This window comes from Strix aluco, chromosome 21 (genome assembly GCF_031877795.1).
Source record: "Strix aluco isolate bStrAlu1 chromosome 21, bStrAlu1.hap1, whole genome shotgun sequence".
In the NCBI taxonomy this organism is placed as follows: domain Eukaryota; kingdom Metazoa; phylum Chordata; class Aves; order Strigiformes; family Strigidae; genus Strix; species Strix aluco.
The window spans coordinates 10,789,431-10,809,837 of NC_133951.1; the positions used below are offsets into that span (position 1 = coordinate 10,789,431).

The 20,407-nt window shown below is 40.9% G+C and overlaps 2 protein-coding genes across 4 annotated transcripts; one reads left to right on the top strand and one right to left on the bottom strand.

Annotated features, from left to right (window-relative positions):
- Window positions 1–6,103: 6,103 nt before the first annotated feature.
- On the top strand, window positions 6,104–11,541 carry MILR1 (mast cell immunoglobulin like receptor 1). Its single transcript, XM_074847281.1, has 8 exons — window positions 6,104–6,174; window positions 6,265–6,309; window positions 7,139–7,426; window positions 7,754–8,038; window positions 8,549–8,662; window positions 9,097–9,186; window positions 10,267–10,329; window positions 10,669–11,541. Exons 1-8 carry the CDS (start codon window positions 6,141–6,143, stop codon window positions 10,713–10,715), a joined length of 966 nt encoding a protein of 321 aa, XP_074703382.1. The 5' UTR covers window positions 6,104–6,140; the 3' UTR covers window positions 10,716–11,541.
- An 822-nt stretch (window positions 11,542–12,363) lies between these two features.
- Window positions 12,364–18,345, bottom strand: POLG2 (DNA polymerase gamma 2, accessory subunit). Of its 3 annotated transcripts, none has more exons than XR_012625970.1 (8): window positions 17,792–18,344; window positions 17,088–17,214; window positions 16,830–16,935; window positions 16,277–16,450; window positions 15,102–15,242; window positions 14,166–14,246; window positions 13,359–13,582; window positions 12,364–12,565 (listed from the first exon to the last, which is right to left on the bottom strand). XR_012625970.1 is itself a non-coding variant. In XM_074847278.1 (8 exons), the coding sequence occupies exons 1-8, from the start codon at window positions 18,309–18,311 to the stop codon at window positions 12,400–12,402; spliced, it is 1,416 nt and encodes a 471-aa protein (XP_074703379.1). In that variant the 5' UTR covers window positions 18,312–18,343; the 3' UTR covers window positions 12,364–12,399. The 3 variants fall into 3 exon arrangements, 2 of the variants coding, with proteins under 2 accessions (XP_074703379.1, XP_074703381.1); XM_074847278.1 differs by having other exon boundaries at window positions 13,482–13,582; window positions 17,792–18,343; XM_074847280.1 differs by lacking the exon at window positions 13,359–13,582 and having other exon boundaries at window positions 17,792–18,345.
- Between the last annotated feature and the right edge of the window lie 2,062 nt (window positions 18,346–20,407).

Here is a 20,407-nt window from a genome sequence, read left to right on the forward strand (position 1 = left end):
CAGGAAAGGAAGCTAGGAGTTCACACCACACTTCAGCTGTTTGTTTTCATTTGCTCTCCAGCTGGCTGGCATGACAGTAAAGAGCACACCACAGCGCCGATCTTTAGGGCTGACATCTCACTTCCTCACAGAACACACGCTGATTCCAGTGAATCTTCTGGGGCCCCTGAACTTTGTCTCCCGGTCTCAAATGCCCAGTTCCTGGTGGGAGTTTCACTTTCTTCAGAAAAGATGAAGTCTCTCACGGGTTTACCAGCAAAACATTTCTCTTAACACAACATCCTGGGGTCATCAAATCTTGTCCCTGATAATGGAGGCTCCACAGAATTTCTGGTATAGGTTCACTGATTTTAAAAACAGTTAATTGCTATAGAGGTCTATCTACAAATATTTGGTATTTTCTAAAGTTTACTTAAAAATTTATAAAAATTCAGAGATCTGTGTCTATCTATACTGAAGTCAACACAGTAACTAAATCAAGAATGGAAAAGCAGCTCTGATTTCTAATCCTCCAATCCCTGACATGTAAAATTGTTTAATCGTTTTGGTTCCTTACAGCTTAATTATCACCTCGTGTTTCAGTATACTCATAGATTATAGAATTATAACAAACATTGCTGTTTTCACAAGTCTAGACAAATCCCTGGTGAGCTGGGAATGAACTGAATTTGCTCTACATATATTTTCAAGTAAATTGTCTTCTCTTGAATGTGGGACATTTGCATCATTTGTCTTTATTATAAAAATGTCTCTTTATACCTCCCTAGAGAAGAATAAAAAATAATTTTATCCCTGGATTTGAATATTTACAAAGAACATTAAAGAAAATAACTTTTTTTTTCCAGAAGTCTAGAAGTTCTACAAATTACAGACTCTAGACTGCCGAAAGTTTGTGCTTCTCACAATAAATTGCATTTCACAATGGCACCATCTACTGGGAGATGATCACGACAGCGAAGCACACTGTCGTTCCCTCCCTTCTCTCTCAATTACTGATATCCAACACCTGCACCAAATGGCACTCTAAATTAGATCTGGAAAAGTAACTGAAGGAACCAAGAAGCTGATAATGAGAGAACATCACTGAGGCTTTCACGCTGAAATCCTTCTTTTGAATACAACAGGAGTTAATTATTACTTTTTGGCTTCCTTACCGATACGGTGCAACATTGAAAAGAACACTAGGAATCTGAAGTCTTGACTTGTATTTCACGTAGCACACACTTCCACATACGTTAGAAATTAATTCAGTCAAAAGGAGAGAAATGCGTTCTTTCAGAGTTGTGAAATCTATTTGTTGGTTTATATTATGATTGTGATCTCCAATACCACCTCTCAAACTTCCTCTGTTCCAGTAGTGTGCCTAAGTGACTGATTCTGCATCTTGAGGACATTTTTAACTGCTGTCTTCTACCGGGTCAGCAAGTTCCTCAGTTTAGAAACAGACATCACGGACTGTGTCACTAGCACACACTGTGCTTACCTGGCAACATACCACAATTTGCACTTGTTTTGCTTAACATCCAGCATTTCTGGATGCAGCAGATAAACAGCCTCAAGCTCTGCAATAATATTTATCACAGAGTATGGACAGTGTCAGAGGAAAGGTCAGAAACTTCTGGCTGGAGAGGGAATTAATTCTGCAAATATTTTCCCTTCTCTGTACGTTCCCATCATTTTTGTATTGCTTGATGATTCTCCAAGCATTATTCCACATCAGTTTCATAAGTAAAATTCAGTTGGTAGTCACTCAACAAGCTGATCCAAGTTGACAGAAAATCTTTCAAGCAGACTTTACACAAACCAAGAGGAAGAATTTATGTGCTTCCTCATCTGCACCCATTGCTGCTACTCATATAATTTATGGTTAGGATGCACAAAGGAGCAGATACACCTCAGAGTACACAAACAGAAGTTTGAAAAGGGCTGAAAAACAGACATAGTTCTGACAGGTGGATTTTTTTTAACACTTTTCATTCAGTATGTTTTCAAAGTAAAAAAAAAAAAAGTTATTTTTTATCAGAGGTTAGGAAGCAGAGAAAAAGTTAAAATTACATCTATGAATTTGTAAAGAAGGCTGATTAAGAGAGTACTTGTATTTTTCAACCTACGGTATTCATACAGCAATTCCTCAACACATTAATCTGGAACACTTTCCAAACAGTGATGTCAGAATTTATCCCAAGAGAAATAAATGCATTAGTAACCCAAGTTTTCAGTGTCTCATCAAATTTTTATATTTCTTTTTTCATTTTGTGGGGGAGGAGGGCACAGGGAGAAGAGTCAGGAGAAAGACACACTATTTAAAAATACTTCATCTTTGGGGGATTTGGGAGCTGCTAGGTTAATCAAATTGGGTACCCAAAATTTCCTTTCACCTGATAACACGTTCCTTGCAATTTGCAGTTCATTGAAAACCATTCACTACATTAAAATTCTCAATCAGAACCTGAATATCACTGCAAGAAATTTAAAGATATCTTAAATATGCCTATGGAAGAGATCCTTTCCTCTTCTACTCTTACTTGTCCTCTAGAAAAACGATCTTCTCACAATCAAATACCAAGTAGTTACAATAAACAGCAGACTTGCTACCACAGCTATTTTGAGTAGGAGTGTAAAAATATGTTATTCCATGACCATCTAGCTATATCAGTAAAACCTTTTTGCAGACAAAACAGAAACGCTTGATTTAATTCATCACCAGACATAACTGTCAGTCTATGGTGATTTCTAGGAAACCTTCTGCAGACTCTACTGTAGCACACACTCTTCCAGAATGGAGGACCTCTCAGGATGAGAAACTGGCACTGGGAATAAAGTTTGTAACTCTGCTGAAACATGCAAATTTCCCTGGAAGCCTGTGATAGGACAGATACAGTGTGAAGCCTTCACAGCCTTACTACAGAATGCTATCTCACACTGTTTTCATTCTTAAGTCAAAGAATTGACCTTGAGAATGAAAGCTCAATTTGTCTTTAATTCTCTTCCACCTGCTAGCTTGAGGCAAAATATTGTCACAGCAGCAAGTGAGACACATCTCCCCCTCAGACTTGTTTTGGCCAGATGACTTCTGTTCATTACTCTCTATTAAATTAATTCAGTTCTTCTCACATGTACAACCACATTAATTCAACACAGGAAATCTGTAAATCTAATAAAAAGGGAACTCCAAGCTTGCACAGATCTTACTCTATAAAACTCTACATACACGTGCTGAACAAATAAACATCATATTAGTCCAAAGTCAATAGCCAACTCTGCCAGAAAAACAATCAACATGGAAGTAAACTTCATTTACTATTACCCAGAAAATTCTTTGAGAGACTGATGTGATAGTTAGTATTCAAAGTTAAAGACAGTATTCAAAACCTCACAGAAAGGTAATGCCAGGGGCTAATTTTGCCTTTTTTCACAGCTTCACATTGACAATATGGTCAACTGGATGCCATATGGACAATGGATGCTGTTCTCCTTGCTGAAGGGCAAAATAAGACAGTAACATTTTCTCTCAAGTAATACTACAGAATTTAATGAAGCTCATTCTCTTGGGGCAGGATTTATGATAATGATTTCTCAAAACTAATTGTAATATCTCTCCCTATTCTCGGGATTATCATGAATATGTAAATACTTTATGCTATAGAAAGGAGCTGCTTTTCGCTCCAAAATGTGCATGTTTGTGGAGGAGCGATCCCCCGTGCACCCAGCGCTGAATAAACATACCTTCTTTATAACCTTACTGGTTGTAAAGTTGTTACTCCGCACATCACTTGTTCCTGTTATCTTCAAGAATAGGCCCCAACTGTCTTATTTATTACTCTCTTATCTTCAAACCTTTCTTCTTCACAAAAGCACCAACCTTCAGCTCTGTCTGCACATACCAGAAGCTACACTGACACTGACCTAATTTATTCTCAGTAAAAAAAATGTTTAGCCAGACAAAAAAGCACAACGAAAAAAAAATGTTAGCAAGATATTTTGGCTTACGCTTCCCCCCCTTTGAGACTTATAGGATAATGTAATATCCTGTAAGTCTCATTCCATATGAATTTCCATGTTTGATCCTAACAAGAGTTACAACAATAAATCATGATACGCACTAAAACACAGAAACAGATTATCACTATGATCATTATAAACAGGTTTTTCAACCATGTCCAATTTGGTAGCTAAGAGTTAGAGTTTCTTACTACTTCCAAATATTTTTCTCAGTTATTCTTTTAGTACAACCTACACAGATTCCTATAATAGCTGTAACTACACAAATCATCCAATAACGTGGCTAGCCATCCTTTTAGAGACCATCCACCTAATTCTTGGAGGATTTTGTTGAGCCAACTATTTTTTCGCTGCATCCCTGATCGCCCTGCTATCTACGTGAGAGAACTCAGTGACAACTAAACTTTTCTTTAAAAAGTGTGGACAAATTCACAGCTCACAATAACTGCTCGCCATTACCCCCACACAACATGAATCAGCTTCTTAGAAAAAGAAAAGCGTTCGGTTCTGGGTGAGCAATGTCAGCCAGCCCCTCAGCGGCTTTACAGACCAGGAGTGAGATCGGCGGCAGCTTAACGGCTCCACGCGCCCTCCACAGACCGCCCCCAGCTCCGTGTGAGGCCGGCGGCTGCCCACAACCCCTCTCGCCTCCCCACACCGGCCAGGCCGCCCTGCCCGCGCCTCAGGTGAAGGGGGGGCGGGCCCGGGCCTCCCCCCCGACCGCAGCCACCTGCGGGGCGCCGCGGAGCCGCTTCCCGCCACAGCCCATCATGGCCGCCCCCTCCTCCCGCCGGGTCCCTTCGCAGCTTTCGGGACACCTTGCCTCCTCCGTGACCTGCCTGCGAGGACTTTTTTTTTGGTGTTCTGACAACGAACAGGCTCTCAGAACAGGAAAATCCACAAATGCGCCTAGTTCCTCCAACAGCTGCATTTTTACACGTGCTTCCTGCCAGCTGCAAAAAAATATTCCACTCTTGTGGTTATTTGTCAGCATTTCCACATGAGAAACATTTGTGAGGGCAGGGTGGAGGTTGTCTTAAAAGAAATTAAACAACAACAACAACAAACACCACCACCACCACCCCAAAAAAAAAAAAAAGGAGGAAGGACACAAAGGCACACAAAATTCTGTGAGGGAACTTTGCAATACTGCAACAGACGAGGCTTTAGGAGGGATTTTGTATAACACAGGAGAAGAGGACAGACTCTGTAGGGCCTTGTCTTGTTACCTTCATAAACTGGAGACAAAGAAACAAGAAATTAGTTGCATCAACACTTTTAAGGGATTCTCTGTATAAGTAGTTACTTCACATACAACAGGGCCTAGAATTCTTCAAAAGGCATTGCCCATGTGTAGCTGAAGATTACATTTACTTTGCCCAGAGGATGACAAATAAGGAACGTCTACTTGCTGTGACTGTAATTATGTAGCTTTGTATTATTACTCATTAGATGATCAAATTAGTAATCAAATTAATTTCTGCAGTGCTGTTGAACTCAAGTTCATGATGAGATTTGTACCCTCTAGTACAAGATTTTACTTCTTCACAGCTTCGTATTTGAAATTTGACCAAAATATTTCCCTAACAAACTGGCTAGCTATAAATATTTATCAGCATCTTAAAACTTCAATAGATTTGATATTCTTTTTTTTTTTTACAATTTTGAATACATCACTCCTAAAAAAAATCCCAGTACTGCATACTCCCTTAGTCTCAGCCATACAATCCCTTGCATTATTTCTAGCAAATGTGTGACTCTTTCGTGTGAATCAGTGATCTCATTCTAAGAACAGTGCTACAAAAATTATATAGTCTTGTATGCTGCATGGCAGCATGGTTTTACCACACAGCTCTCACATGGAAAAGCTGCTGTTAATGTCAGCTACATTTTAGAACAACTGTATGTGACATTTAGTTGTATCCCAAACTGCTGTTCCTTACCCCACAGCTTTTTCTTCTGCCCACTGCTCTGTCTGCCATAGGCTAAATGTAAGTGGAATATGAGAAAAGTTTTTACACAAACATCTGTAAAGATCAGCACTGTTTCCATATTTAGGACTTCCTCAACCCCTAGAGCCACTCCTCAAAGATCTCATCACTGTAACTCCACCAGCTGTCTTCTTCAGTATCAAGAAAATGTATTTGCTCACAATTCTGCTGTTTGCCTACCGTAAGCCAAGGATATACTTTTTATATATTACAAATCTTTCTAAACAAGAACCACTGTTTCTTGTCTGAAAACTTTCTTTTCTTCTCTTAGTTCAAATGTCTCAGCAGATTTGGAAAACTACTGCAAGTGGCAAAGGTAGGTTCTCTTCCGGTTTTGCAATATTGCTGAAATCAACTGTTAACAAAACATGGGGAGGGATTTTTAAATGTCCAAAACCTTCATGTAAAATTAAATCTTTTGCCCCTGTCTGTGCAGTGAGGCAGTTTACAAGTTTGTATACAAAGTTAGCTGTTTCTTTGCTGACTTGTATGTACAGTCAAAATTGCTTTAAGTTGTTAAAAATATTTTTCACGCTCTAGAAGTGTCATAATTTATCTTAGTCATGGCTAGTTTATTACCATTTTCTGTGAAAAGACATTACAAGTTTTTATTATTAATTTATTTGTATAATCTCATAAACGCAAACTAACCTGATAGACCATCAAGGCTCCTGCTGCTACTATTCAGAAGTTCAATCTACTTACACAAGGTTAATTCTGCCTGTATACATACAGCCACCATTAAAATACTGCTTTTACTTTCGGGTTCACATGCTACCTCTCAACTAGCTTATAAGGTTACTTTCTCCTATAATTAACATCCCATAATATTTATATTTCTCTTTTATACTTCCATTATTTTCATTGCTGCTGTAGTTCAAAAACATTTTTGTTGGTTAATCTCGATACATCTGTTGGCTTTGTGTGTATATGCTCCCTTTTGTATGAAGACATGAATTTTTCATCAAGTGTTTGTTTGAAGCTACATACTGATTTTGAAAAATACGAAGTTTTGTTGCCTGCTACCTGAGGCGGAAAAAATATAACCCCCTATTTAGCCTGGTCCTCAACATATTTTGGGAAAAATCTGAGAGTTTTTTGGAGGATAGGTGCACTGAACTCACTCAGAAGTTTCTTCTTTCCAGACATGCTGTCCAATCCCAGGCTCATACCTGTTCGGGGGACTTTGAACGTAGTGATGAACCAGAACGTGAGCCTCTCCTGCCACTCAGACTCTGGATCTCCACCTGTCAGATACACACTGTTTAAACAGAGTCAGAAAGTAACCACTTTATTTAGGCCAGACTTGACCCCAGGTTTGTTTAACTTGACTATCAACTCTGCCAGTGACATGGGTGAATACAAATGCAAAGCTGAGAATAACAGCACCGGTGGCGGAAAATACAGCAACAGTCTCAACTTCACCCTTAAAGGTATGTCTTTCTTACTGCTGCACATTTTATTTTAGGGGCACATATATTGCATCAGACGTGGCTGTCTGCAGCAGCAGGAGTCAGGGGTTTCTTTGCGGTAGGTACTGTTTTGGACTGCAGCGTGTGCCTGCCTTGGCTGCAGAGCTGAACTTTACTGCAAATGGCTATTATTTGCTTAGGAGTCGGCCGTGCTGTCCTGATCTGGCTCACTGAGCTCTCCATCCTTGATGCCCACCTCATTTGCCAGTGTTGCCACTTAACTCTAAGCCTTGCTTTGGAGCTTGTCCTGTACTCAGTGATGCAGTCTTTTCAGTTTTCCTTTTACAGAGCCAATTTCCAGACCAGTGCTGAGCTCACCCACCTCTCAAGCAAAGAAAGGCCAGAATGTGACTCTGTCTTGTCTCTCAGAGAACGGCTCTCTTCCTATCACATACATATTCTTCAAAGGAAGACAAAGCATCTCTACACCAGTGAAGATGCAGAAGCGGGAAGCAGCTGTGATTTTTCTATTTATCAACTCCTCTAGTGACTTTGGAATCTATAAATGCAGAGCTGAAAATAGCTTTCACAATAATACAAAATACAGCAACAGCTTCAACTTTACATTAGCAGGTATGCACGCATGAAACATTTTACCACTGTCAATAAACAGGGACCACACAAAATTCAGAATGTTGTAACAATGCAAGTTTTTTAGCCAAAAATTTTGTTCCTGCAATTCAATGCTCAAAATATAATTTTTTACAATAAAAAAATGTGAGTTTTTAAAATTAATGCAAACAGGTAGAATTTCATGCAGTCTATATAGTAGTAAAAGGTGAAGTGACCATGAGGGATGACTGTAAAAGATTCATTTTTACAAGACACCCCTGGTCCACCCTTGCTCCACCTTGAGGAGTCTAGTTTCATTTTTCTATGAAAGAGAGAGTCAACTGGCACCAGCGAGCTCCCTTCCTTCTGCTGTGACAGTGTGCCCTTGGGACTCTCCTGCGTAGTTTGGTTAACCACAGTTAATCCAAAAGCTGAAAGAAATGCAAAGTCTTGATTTTAATTTACAGAAAATACTTAGAATATGAAAAAACATTTAATTGCATAAACACCTTTTTTTTTTCTTTTTGGCAGAAGAGAGAAGCCATTCTCAAGCCTTGATCATTTCTCTTGGGCTGATCTTGCTACTATTCGTAATAGGATTTGCTCTCGCAATTCCGTTTTTCATAATTCCTTCATACAAAGCAAGTGAGTTATTTGAATGTCTTGTTTCATTTTCCAGAGATGCTCATTTATGTTGTCAATACAGTGTGTGAACATCATGTTACAAGTAGAGTTATGCTCTTGGTATTTGAGGATGTTGTCAAGTCTCCTCTTAATCAGCATAGACAAGACATTGACAAGGCAAAACCTCTGAGCTCTCTTAGATGGTAGGTCTGCGATGGGGGAAGCAAAGCAACATCTAATTTAATACACACAAATGCTGGAAGGAATTGGACCTCGTTCTCAATAAAGAAAGTAAATTCTATTAAAAATGCCCTTGGTTAAGGAGCAATTTTTATTATGAAAATAACATTATTGAGATCTCCAAGTATTCAAAAAATATTATGGAGCTGTTTATTTCCCTCTAAGAAAAATTGATATATGTATATAGGCATATATTTCTCTTTTACAATTTGCAGAAAAACTTCAGTCTACTAGGCCCTCAACTGCCCTTACTTCAACAATGAATGCAGAAGAGTCTGAAAACTATGTCATCTACACAGAGATCGGTAAGTTACTTCCCTTGCAGTCATGAAACTTACTTGTGAGATTTTGGTTGAAGAATGTTATTATATTATTTGTAGCTAGTATGAGCAAATTTCTTCAGGTACTACAAAAGCAGTGGAAGGGGACACCTACTATCACTCAGTGGGCGAGCTAATATTCCTACTGACTGTGCCTGGCAGAGGCATTATTTGAAGTCCCTCAGGATCCGCATTCAGCACTGTCAGCCACTCAGTCAAAACTGCAACTGGTTAAATGAACTGAAGCTCTATATAAAAATCTACTGTAAACACAAGTAAAATGAAGAATTGCATTTGGTAACTCATGGTGAGGATTGAAATAGCCATTACAGAGGAAGGAAAAAAAAAAAAAGACAGTAAGTAGATCAGAGGTGTAATGCCCATTTACTAAGAGACAAAAGTGGGCTACATGTAAATTGTAGTGAAATAAAACTTACATAGCTTCTGTGATCTGTTCAAAATTGTTCAGTACCAATAGTTCTTTATTCCATGTTTCTTAACTTTGACAAGACTCACAAGTCAGTTCAAACTGAAATTATGAAGTAATGCTAGACAAGAAAGCAACTCACCTATGTTAAAACATTTTACTGCTTCAACTGCAGAAAATACACAATAACGGAGACATTACGTGAAAGCCACGATGGTATTATCTTGTAGTTTTCTACATTTGCCTTATATGTAAATGCCAGTATTTTCAAGGGAAGAAGAACCCCCCAAAACAAACAGCAAAGGTATTATCTTTCATGTGTCTAAGTATCAAAAAGTGAATCATTCTCTCCAAACAAATCTGCCTTCCTGTTCACATAGTAGGCAGAATTCTAGCTGCCCTGCTGTTAGCTCAGTGCTCTGTGTAGCTGCTCACGCCAGATATCAATCAGTGCTCTACCCACATAGCCTGCAAGGACAGTGACAACAGCTCTGATAAGGCCCATGAATGCTACAGAAAGCATGCTAGATTTATATTCAGTATGGAATCTTGCTGCGTTTTTCAAGACAATTAAAAAAAAAATAATCTGGTCAGTCTCTTGTAATTGAGTTAACTGCTATTCATCATCTTTAATCCAGAGCCTGTTAAACCAGAAGAAGAATACGTCAACTTTTCTGTTATTGGAAGAGAAGATGAAAAAGGTGAAAACCTTAAGCTATACTATTGAACATCTGATGGGCACTAACATGTTTTTGGTGGATTTTTCTGGGGGGAGGCAGGGTTTAGATAGTAGCAGTTACATACTGAAATTGCTTACTTACTGTGGAGAAATTAAAATAACTCTTTTTGGGGAAAAAAGCAAACAAAAAACCCAAATAAAAACTCTATCACCATCCTATGACCCAAAAATTCAACAGCCTCGTTATGAAACCATGCAGGAGATGTTATTAGTGACCAAGCTGCTGATGGAATATTAATTCTTCTGTTGAGTATCTACCAAAAAAAGCAATTCTGAATTACGTTATTCTGACTTTTAGCAGAGAAGAGGGCATGTACCGTCTATTCAAAGGTCTTCATCAGAGATTGAGTACAAGGTAAGACCCCTTTTGTGATTAATTTATCACATATTTTTAAAGAATCTTTCAGTCCTCAGATGTGATAAGTACCACCAAGTCTGCACAGAACGACATGATGTTTAGATCCTAATTTCCTGGCCTAATTATTTGGTACACAGTATAGCTGTATAGAGACAATATAGCTCATTCTCTACTAGCAAGCAAAATCCCCAAGTCATAATTTCTAAGGACTTGAACTTAAAAGAAAAAGCATAACAGATAAAAATTGAAATTAACAAAGACCCAAACAGCAATCTCATTAGATAAACAGCAGCTTATTGCCCAAATAGCACCATAAAAAACAAATGAAATAAACCAACACAATCACCTTCAGTTAAGATCCTGCTGGATGTAATATATAGTCTGACATTATATCCATCTGATGAATAAACAGACCCAAATTCCTGTACCTTTAACAATTCTGAAATATAAACCAGACTGTATGCAAACATAAGATAATCAGGCTTTAGTCAAGTATTAAAAAAAAATATCCAACTGTGATGGCACACACTAGAGAATTTGTATTTAGCCTCTGTACTGCTGTTACCTAGCAGCAAGGATGGCAGTTTCTCAGTTCAACATTACTTCAGCTCTCAGAGTAGGGATAGGATGCTAAAATTAATTTTTGGGATAGTTAACTCCAAAACAAAATCTGCATCCTGCTATAGGCTGTTTCTTAGACGTTTCTGGGTTGTTTTAGCATTATTCCATAGCCAGCTTGTGTAGAATTCCATGAGTAAGTCATACAGCCAGACTATGCTAACCTTGCATTATTTCTAGCATAATTACACTATGCAGCAATTAATATCATTGTTACAAATAACCTGTATATAGTTAAATAAGCACCATGTTAATAGAAGAAATTTTTAAGGCAAGTTCTTGTGTTTCATGACAATGATGACTATTGGTGGCTGCATGCCTTGTTGCATACACCTTTCATACTGTGACTTACCAAGCTGGACATGCACAGTGAATCTAGAGATCAGAATCACTCGATTGCCTATCTGTGCAAACTCCTGTATCTGATTTTGACTACAACACTTAGCTATAGGATAAATACGATTACACATTATAGTCTTTTTTCCACCACTTTCTATGTACAGACATTTTTTGTCCACAAAAATGTTTGTCAAAAACTTTACAATTTATTTCTTCTATTTCCTCTGTACTCTTGATAATGTATTTCTGATTTTTGTGTTTATCAAGTGGAAGATGAAGTAGATTACATGTTGAAGAACTGAGGTTGTGATTCAAATACATTCCTACAAACAGTACAAAGATACTTAATGATGTTATTAAAACATCTAAGATTGGGAAGTCTTTTATATAAAATACCATTTCCCAGCAGAGACCATAATTGTGACAGCAATACACAGATGAAAGATTTTTACGTTAGGACGGAGTACTTTCAGGAAGATGGTAAAACAGAGGACATGAAAGAGAATATGGTTAGCCCTGCTAATGAGGGAGAAGTTTGTCCCTTCCCTCTTTTCAAGGTAACCTGGAAGAACCACATGGTCTAGATTTGACAGAAAACAGATGCACCACCAAGTTTTAGCAGAACTATTTGCAGAGAAACCACTGAGTCTGTGACACCGTAGAACCCAGTTCAGGCACAGATGTTTAAGAAATTCCTTTTATTCAACAAATTTAAGTTTACACATTTTTGGCTGATGTTACATACTTAGTTAAAAAGTCCTTTAGCCTGGAAATGTGCATCATTTCCTTCATGGTAGTGTCTCTGCTTCTCAGCTGGACCACTCCATTCTCCAGAGTGGCATCAGTTATCAGGACCATGAAGAGAATGCTCATCTCATCGTATCTGCCAAGAAAAGAGCACACCTGTTACTGCTTTTGGTGTACGAAAAATTCAGATAAGTTACGTACAAACGACCATAAGCTGTAAATATTTATTTTTGCTATAAGGCACTAAGTCCAGTATGAAGACACCAGTTTTCTTGTTGCCATTCCTTGCTTTCCTGATTACATTTCTTTAAATTATTTAGCTACTTTTGTACGTAAAAAGAATGTTATTTGGTGACCTATTACAAGAGTATTTTTGTAGAAGCAGAATATATCTTTCTTCCGTTATTTAATAGCCAGGCTTACTTTGAAGACTACTGCACAGAACAAAAAGTTGTATTTATTTTCTCTCAGGAAAAGATATTCATCAATATGCTCGAGATCCATTGACTTATGTTCAAAGTTCACTGCTGATCAACAAATCATATATGAAGCCTTCAACAGGAATAGTAGTTTTTATCTGCACAATAATTCTATCACATACACTAACGGTAATGGCTCCAGACTTGGAAGAACATTCAAATTCAAGACTAGACCCAGTGTGCTATTTGAAATAGTACTTAAGAATGAAACAGGAAACCAATCCAGATGCAAAAATGGGGGGTGATGGGTGGGAAACAGTTCTGCAAGCTTATGACTCATCTTAAGACATTTATTTTCAATAGGAGAGACTCTAAAAGGCATTTCACAGTTCCAGAGAAACAATAACATGTGAAAGGCTTATACTTCACTTAATTTAAAAAAGGAACTCTCTGACATTGCTCTTTGTAATAAATCTAATTATATCCAAATTTATAGTTGAGGATACATGCCTTCAAGTCATGTGGTTACTGCACTCGATGATTTCTTACTGAAAACAGGCATATTTTCGCTAGTCCACAGAAAGTCATCTTTCACCTTCACACTTTAATTTACAAAAGACTGTTTCTCCTTACTTTGTATAAAGCTGTTCCAGAGATACCTGCACGGTTTCAAGATAACCCGGCCATACAGAAATTCTATTTTCTGACAGTTCATTGAACAATCCTTGACAAACCTGTGTTTATTTAAAAACAGAAGTAAAAGACAGACTTTGAGGGTTTGAAATCCTATACACAAAGAAACTATTAAAAAAATATAGCATGTGTGGTATTAGCATTCCTAGCTGGTGTTAATTTTCTGTCTGAAATAATCTCAAAATAGAAAGCAGCCTGGCAATTAAATCTCCATTTCTATTTAAAACCATACCAGTGTAATTTTCCTCCGTTCTGTGGGGACTGGCTTAATGACTGACTTAAACAAAAACTTTTAAAAAATCCTTCTGAAGATGTGACCCATGCGTGAATTCTGAAAGATTAAGAAACTGAGAGGGATTGTGTTATTTTCCTTAATTTTGTATGGAACAAGTATCAACTCTATTAATAGTACTAAAAGCAGTGTGCCAACGCAAGGAAGGCATCCACTACCCACTGTCTGCAGTGTACTCCTTTGGCTGGGACTCAGAAGCTGCACAGTGGAAGCATTGAGAATCTCTGAGAATCAAAGTAGCAGCATGATTTCTCCCCAGCATAAACAGTGTCTGAATTGTAACAAAAGGTTACATGGAGAGTCAATGCTCAAAATACTTTCTTACAACATACCTGTCTCAGCTCTGTGGTTGGACCTTTTCCTACATCCAAGGCCACTTTAACAGGTGCTAAACAAGGATGAAGCTTAAGTACCTAATAATTTTACAAAAAGCAACAGATTACTAAGTGTATTTAGTGTGAAATTCTAAACAGAACTAGGAAATATTAGACTTTTTTCTCTGGAATTAAGGTTCTAAACATGCAAAAATTTTCTCATAGTGTAAACCCCTGAATTAGAAGCAAGCTGCATTTTATATAACTAGCACACGTGCCAACTAGGTCAGCATAACAGAAATCACTCTGTTTGGGCTGAGCCCCAGAAAAGAGATGTTTTGTTAGCAGAGCTCCATCATCTTTAACGGAGCCAGAGTGATCAGAGACAGCCCAGCAGACAGTTCCCATCCAGTCTACTGCCTGTTGCTAAAAGACCAAACGGCTGTTTGATTAACAAGTGCTGTCTGAAAGCAAGCACTTTAACTCCAGAAAAACAGGGTAAAAGTGGGAATAATGATAGTCCTTGGGGAAATACCCCAATACCACCTGCGCCCCACTTTTTCTACTCTTCTCAGCAACCTTCAAATGCTGCCAGAAGAGACAAACTCCTGTTTCCCACGCACAACAGCTACATTCCAATTCCTCTTAACTCCTTCATCACTTGCGTGGCAGAAGCCTACCTACTCATCAGAGAAAAAGAAGGTAAAACAGGACAGGTGACCTCAGAATGAGAGAAAAATGGCTTATGTGGGTGAAGAGGACCATGGCAGCAGTCCCATGGGGCAGCGAGCAGCTTTCTGTCTGCAGCTGCTGGGGAAGGGAACGGAGGATGGCGATGTGGAAAAGGGAGACATTTCCATGCTTGAATTTACCATGTTGTCTGTGGGTTTTGTACTTAGACCTGCCCCTGCCTTCCATCATCCATTCTTCCTTCCACCTTCTACAGAAAATTACCTTTCTCTGTGAATTTTTCTTTTTTGTAAATGGATTCTCCGCTAGCTGTAGAGAGTCAAAGAGATAGGCTAATACTCCTCGGTCCAGATTTCCACTCACAGACAGAACATGAGGAATAACATTCTTCCTTCCATCTCGGCCCTGAAGAGAAAAAACCCACAGAGGGATATCTCAAAGACTGTCCCCAAAAGCCTTTTGTTTACTTTAAACATATAATGAGGCACTGAGCTCAAGCACTCTTATTACAATTAAAATACAGTGACATTTGTTTTAAAAAGTTACCAGCAATCTTAAAAGTGTAGCAGTAACTAGATAAGATTGTAACACTGGGGAAAGCAGAAGATCAGAGCAGGATGGGATTATTTTCTTGTCCTGCCTCTCTGATCATAAATTTAAATCTATGGCAAATACACTTGAAACTGCCTTTTGGAAGTTTGTAGATTACTTCCAATTGAGCACAAGAATCTGTCCCCACATTTTGACAAATCACTACGTAAACCACAGTTTTGTAGGTTACATTACAGTCTCCTGCCTTTTGTATAGAAATAAACTGCAAAACTTGGAAAGACAGACAGGACTATCATGTGGAGAAAGTTGCAATTTACTGGCAAAATACCAAATTACTCTCATTTTATCTGTTCAGCCTGACTTTTTAAGCATTGCCATTTGCCAGAAGTTTGTCTCTCTCCAATATATTCAGTGGAAAGGTTTCCCTCTGGTCCATTCCCCCTTCTCAGTGCAGTAACTTCTATAAAGCCATTTGCAATGTTTGTAATCCATTAATCCACATATACTTCTACATATATGGAACTGGACAAGCTACAGAAAGAAAAAGCATTTACATGTTCTTTTTGATGTGAGCTTAACATGCAAAACAGACTGTTTGTCTTGACATCTACTCACAGGTAAAGGCTATGCAACTGACAACAGCTGTCTTGTCAATATAGCTCATTTCTAATTTCAAAGAATTAGCTCCTTGCAACAAAAAAAACCCCAAACCACTATTTTATCTGCTTTTGAAAATGAAGGTCTGACTGCAGAAAATCAATTGTACTGCTTTTACAACAAAAGAATTAAAGACAATCATATGCTAAGCAACTGGACCAGCAAAGAAACCATTTCTCTCACACATTATCATCTTTATCAGAAAAGATTTTTAATATAGTAAAGCTTACAAGTAATTTTGAACTATCCCCTGGATAGATCTGTAGTAGTTCACTATCTCCAAGGTTCTTCAATGTTTCTATTGTTTCTGTCCCCCAAGGAAAGCTGTAATGTAAATTAAATCCTCTTCTTCCTTCTTCATCCTCAAAGTCACTGCTGCTGAAGTTAGATGGGCTGACTGCAAACTGAAAAGATAGAAGAGGTGATCACTACTGTGCATGCTGTATTAACTTCAAAAATCAAGTCTGTAATGCAAGCTGGTCTGATTTTCAGCAAGATTTTTTATAAATTACAGCCCAACTCTGTTGTTTTACAGCATTTTCATCTCAAATCACTTGAACACAAAACATTTGCCTTTCTGCAAGTCACATTATAAACTACTTAACAGGTTTGTAATAAACTTAAGTAAGTTTTTTGGTTTCTCGCAAGAAATACACGTATTTCAGCAACAAGAATGGGCTAGCAATATAACGCCATAAAAGCAATCTGTGTGTCTATTCCCCCCTTCTCTGAGATAGATATAAAGGAGAAGGCCAAGATTTCCCGTGGATATGCTGCTGTTACCTTTCTCCACCATTGGAGCCTCTGCCGTAACCAGTAATCGAGCCACTGTCCTGCAGTTCTGGGAGAACTAAACCATGCAAGCAAAGATGTGGTCCTTTCGCCTATTCTTTAAACAATAGCAAGGGCAGCAAGTTAACTCCTTCAAAAATAACAGGGAAAAAGCAAGAGACAGCATTCAAAAATAATCCAAAAGTGAAACAAGTGGAAACAGTTGGTTTAAGTATAGAAGGGGATTAACTAACCCCTCTATTACTCTACCTTGTAAGGTTTTCGTTGTGCTGTTCGCTTTCTGGAATAGAGTGAAAGCACACTCCAATCTGAGCCAGGCCACAAGGCAGTCTTTTGTTCACCAATTCTAAGCAGCTAACATACTGCGCCAAAGCACCTGTCAAAAGACAAACTGCTCATTTTAGTAGCCACAGGAAAAATTTTCATTTGTTAATTCTACCGAGGGTGAATGTAGCACATATGATACACATGCTGGTTATCTACACAGTCCCACCAGCTTTAATGTTTTGCAGGGATTAGTTCAGCAGTCTGTAGCCTGATTCCTCCGGGTACTTTAGCAACTGTGATTTTAACGTGCCTTTCCCCTAATTACAAGGGGAAAGCATCCAGCGCGTACTCCAGCACTCATGCTGCTCAGGCCCTTGAACAGGACACAAACTCACAGCGTATCATATAGAGGGGTTTGGGTTGGAAGGGACCTTAGAGATCATTTAGCTCCCACCCCCCTGCCACGGGCAGGGTCACCTTCCACTAGCCCAGGCTGCTCAAAGCCCCGTCCAACCTGGCCTTGAACCTGCCAGGGAGGGGGCACGCAGCTGAAACTTTCCCAGCGCTCTAACACAACTGGAAAATTCCCTTAAACGCAGCTGCTTCGCTCCCAGCAAGAAAAACAGGAGCAGGCGCCCGGGCTGTGCAGAGCCGCTCACCCCTGTGCTGACGGACGAGGCACCTACCGGGCAGCAGGCTCTCGCGAAGCGTCCCCGCGCTCCCCAGCACTTCTTCCAGAGCCGGCCCGCCCTGGACAGCTTCGCGCAGCGTCTGCGGGTGCAGCAGCCGGAGCCCCTGCTCGGCCCGCGGGGTGCCGGCGGCGGGCGGGCCGTGGAGCGGGGCATCCACCGCGAACACCTGCTCCTGGAAAGCCAGCGCCGAGTCCCACCACTGGGCCGCCAGGTTGCCCCGCAGCGCCACGCCCAGCGGCCCGAAGCCCGGGTGACAGCCGCGGAGGTAGGCGCGCCAGGGCAGCGCCGGCTGCGGCTCCGCGCCGCCCCGCAGGAAGTGCCGCCGCCAGCACACCGCCAGCAGCTCCTCCCCGCTCGCCGCCTCCTGGCCGCCGGCCGCCGCGTAGGGCCGCGCCGGGGATCCGACCTCCACCCGCTCCGCGACCCGCGCGGCGGACGGCCGCCGCCTCAGCACGGGCCGCCCCCAGGGAGCGCGGCCGCACCACCGGCTCCCCTGGCGGCAGCCCAGCGCCATGTTCCCGCCTCCCTCCTCGCTCCTGGCGGGCGCTGCGCACGCGCCGCGTCCCCGGCGCGCAGGAAGCGGCGCTGGCTCGCGGCCGGTCAGGAGCGGGCGGGGACGCGGCGGCCGCGCGTGCGCGCTGGCACCCCGCGGCCAGGCCGCCCCAAGGCGCTGCCCCCCGAGGCGGCCGCTCGCCGGCGGCCTTGCGCGGGCTGGGCAGCCGCCGGCGTTCCGTGCCCTTCAGCCCGCCCCCGGCCCCCCTGCGGCTGGCCTTCCCCTCCGGGACAGCGCGGCCCGGAGCTACGCTGCGGGCTAGAAGTGGCGGCGTGCGGGGAGCGGGTGGGCTACACTTTGGGGTCAGGGGGCCACAAAGCTCTTTAGGGCTCCACAGGAAGATTTCTAGGGGAAAAGCCCCTCCAGCTCTCCGCAGAGCAGCAAGACCTTGCTTTGTAGGGACTGAAGCAAGACAGAGGCGGAGTTGAAGCGAACTTGTCAGTGCAGGACCTTCTGCTCCCAGGGCGGGCGGCGGCCCCCCCGCTGGGGAACGCGGCGGAGGAGCCCCGCGGCAGAGCAGTGGAAATTTCCATACATGCTTCAGCACGATTTTGTACCAGTGCCAGAAGGTGGAGCTTAAGAAAGGAGGAACCATTCCGTGAGCTGGCTGCCCTAAGAACTCATGTGTGTAAAGCCCGCTGAGATGGAATCAGCTCGGCTGTGGTTCTTTGCTGCACAACCCCGTCCCACCAGCAAGGGTGAACTGAGAATTGAGACAAGGCTGGAGGAGCCGCTACTCTTAGGTACAATTTTATTTATAAGGCAGATACCAGAGTACCTCAGAATATTGACTTTTTTTCACCCCTTGATGTGCAAATGCTAAGAGGAGTGCCCACCTTACACCGAGCAAAACCCTTCTCCCTCAGGGAACACTTTCCCCCAGGTGGTGGACATTTGGAAACACTGCAAGGCAAAAAAGACTCTTTGTCAGAGCTGTGCCTTTCTGGTTAAGTAAAAACTAAGTAAAATTTCAGAAAGAGCACTCCCCTAACCCACGTCACATGTCTAGAAGCAAGACAGAACTTGAGCCTAAGTTCAAAATTACTTCAGCTTCTAAAAGGTAGCTGATTTGGCCACATAATTACACAAGTCCACCAAGAATCTACAACCTTGAAAAACCTGTACTGAAGAGTCACACGGTGCATCTCTTCCCTTGATTTCCTGATTAGGTTTCCAAAGCCCATTTTCAACCAGTATGACTTGCAAATACTTCTCTGGGTTTCACCTTAGCACCAACCAGATTGTTATCTCCCATCTAAAGGGAGAAAAAGGCTGTTTGTTCTTTGCCTCACTGTTAAAAGCACCACAATTCACAAGCTAGAAGTTTTCTACATCTACCTTTAGCATAAAGTTTTTAAAACAAAAACCAAGCTTTCCATTTCCTTTGCGTTGTTTCAGGCAACGGACCTGGAAACTTAGCAATTAACATGTCATATTTCAAAGATAAATAACCATCTACTTCCTTGGCCTCAACACTGACAGCACTGGGCTGGGGGAATGTTGCAAAGCCAATTAAAAAAAAAAAAAAAGACTTGTTTCCACATTGCCAACCACAGCTTTAGACTCAACTGTGAGGACTCCAGCTGAAGTTCTCATAGCAACAGTGAATGATCACAAAAGTAGTCAACTGATAAAACTCCACGGAAAAGGCAGAAAGATATAATTAACAAGCAGATTAGGCTGTGGTTAAGAACATCACAAGCTAAGCCTCAGAGGAAAACGATCACCAAGAGCTAGGTAGAGACTAGCAAAAATATCTAAGGCATAAAGTCTTGACTTGGGTTCAAAACCTAGACAGAATCTTGCCTCAGTTCTTGCAGATTCAACCTTAAATACTTCAAAGCTGTAGTCAAGCATTGTTAAACTTTAAACTAACCATTGTTACTGATAAATGAGAGGAAGGAACTGAAAGTATTCACTGGAATTTTAATACACCGTACTTGAAAGCATTAAGTACTTTAACCCCAGGATCAAGTATTATTCTTTCTTCACTCAGCATGGGCAGTGCTTTGAGATTAGCAAGTCATTTACACATACTACAAGTCTTGAAAAAAGAA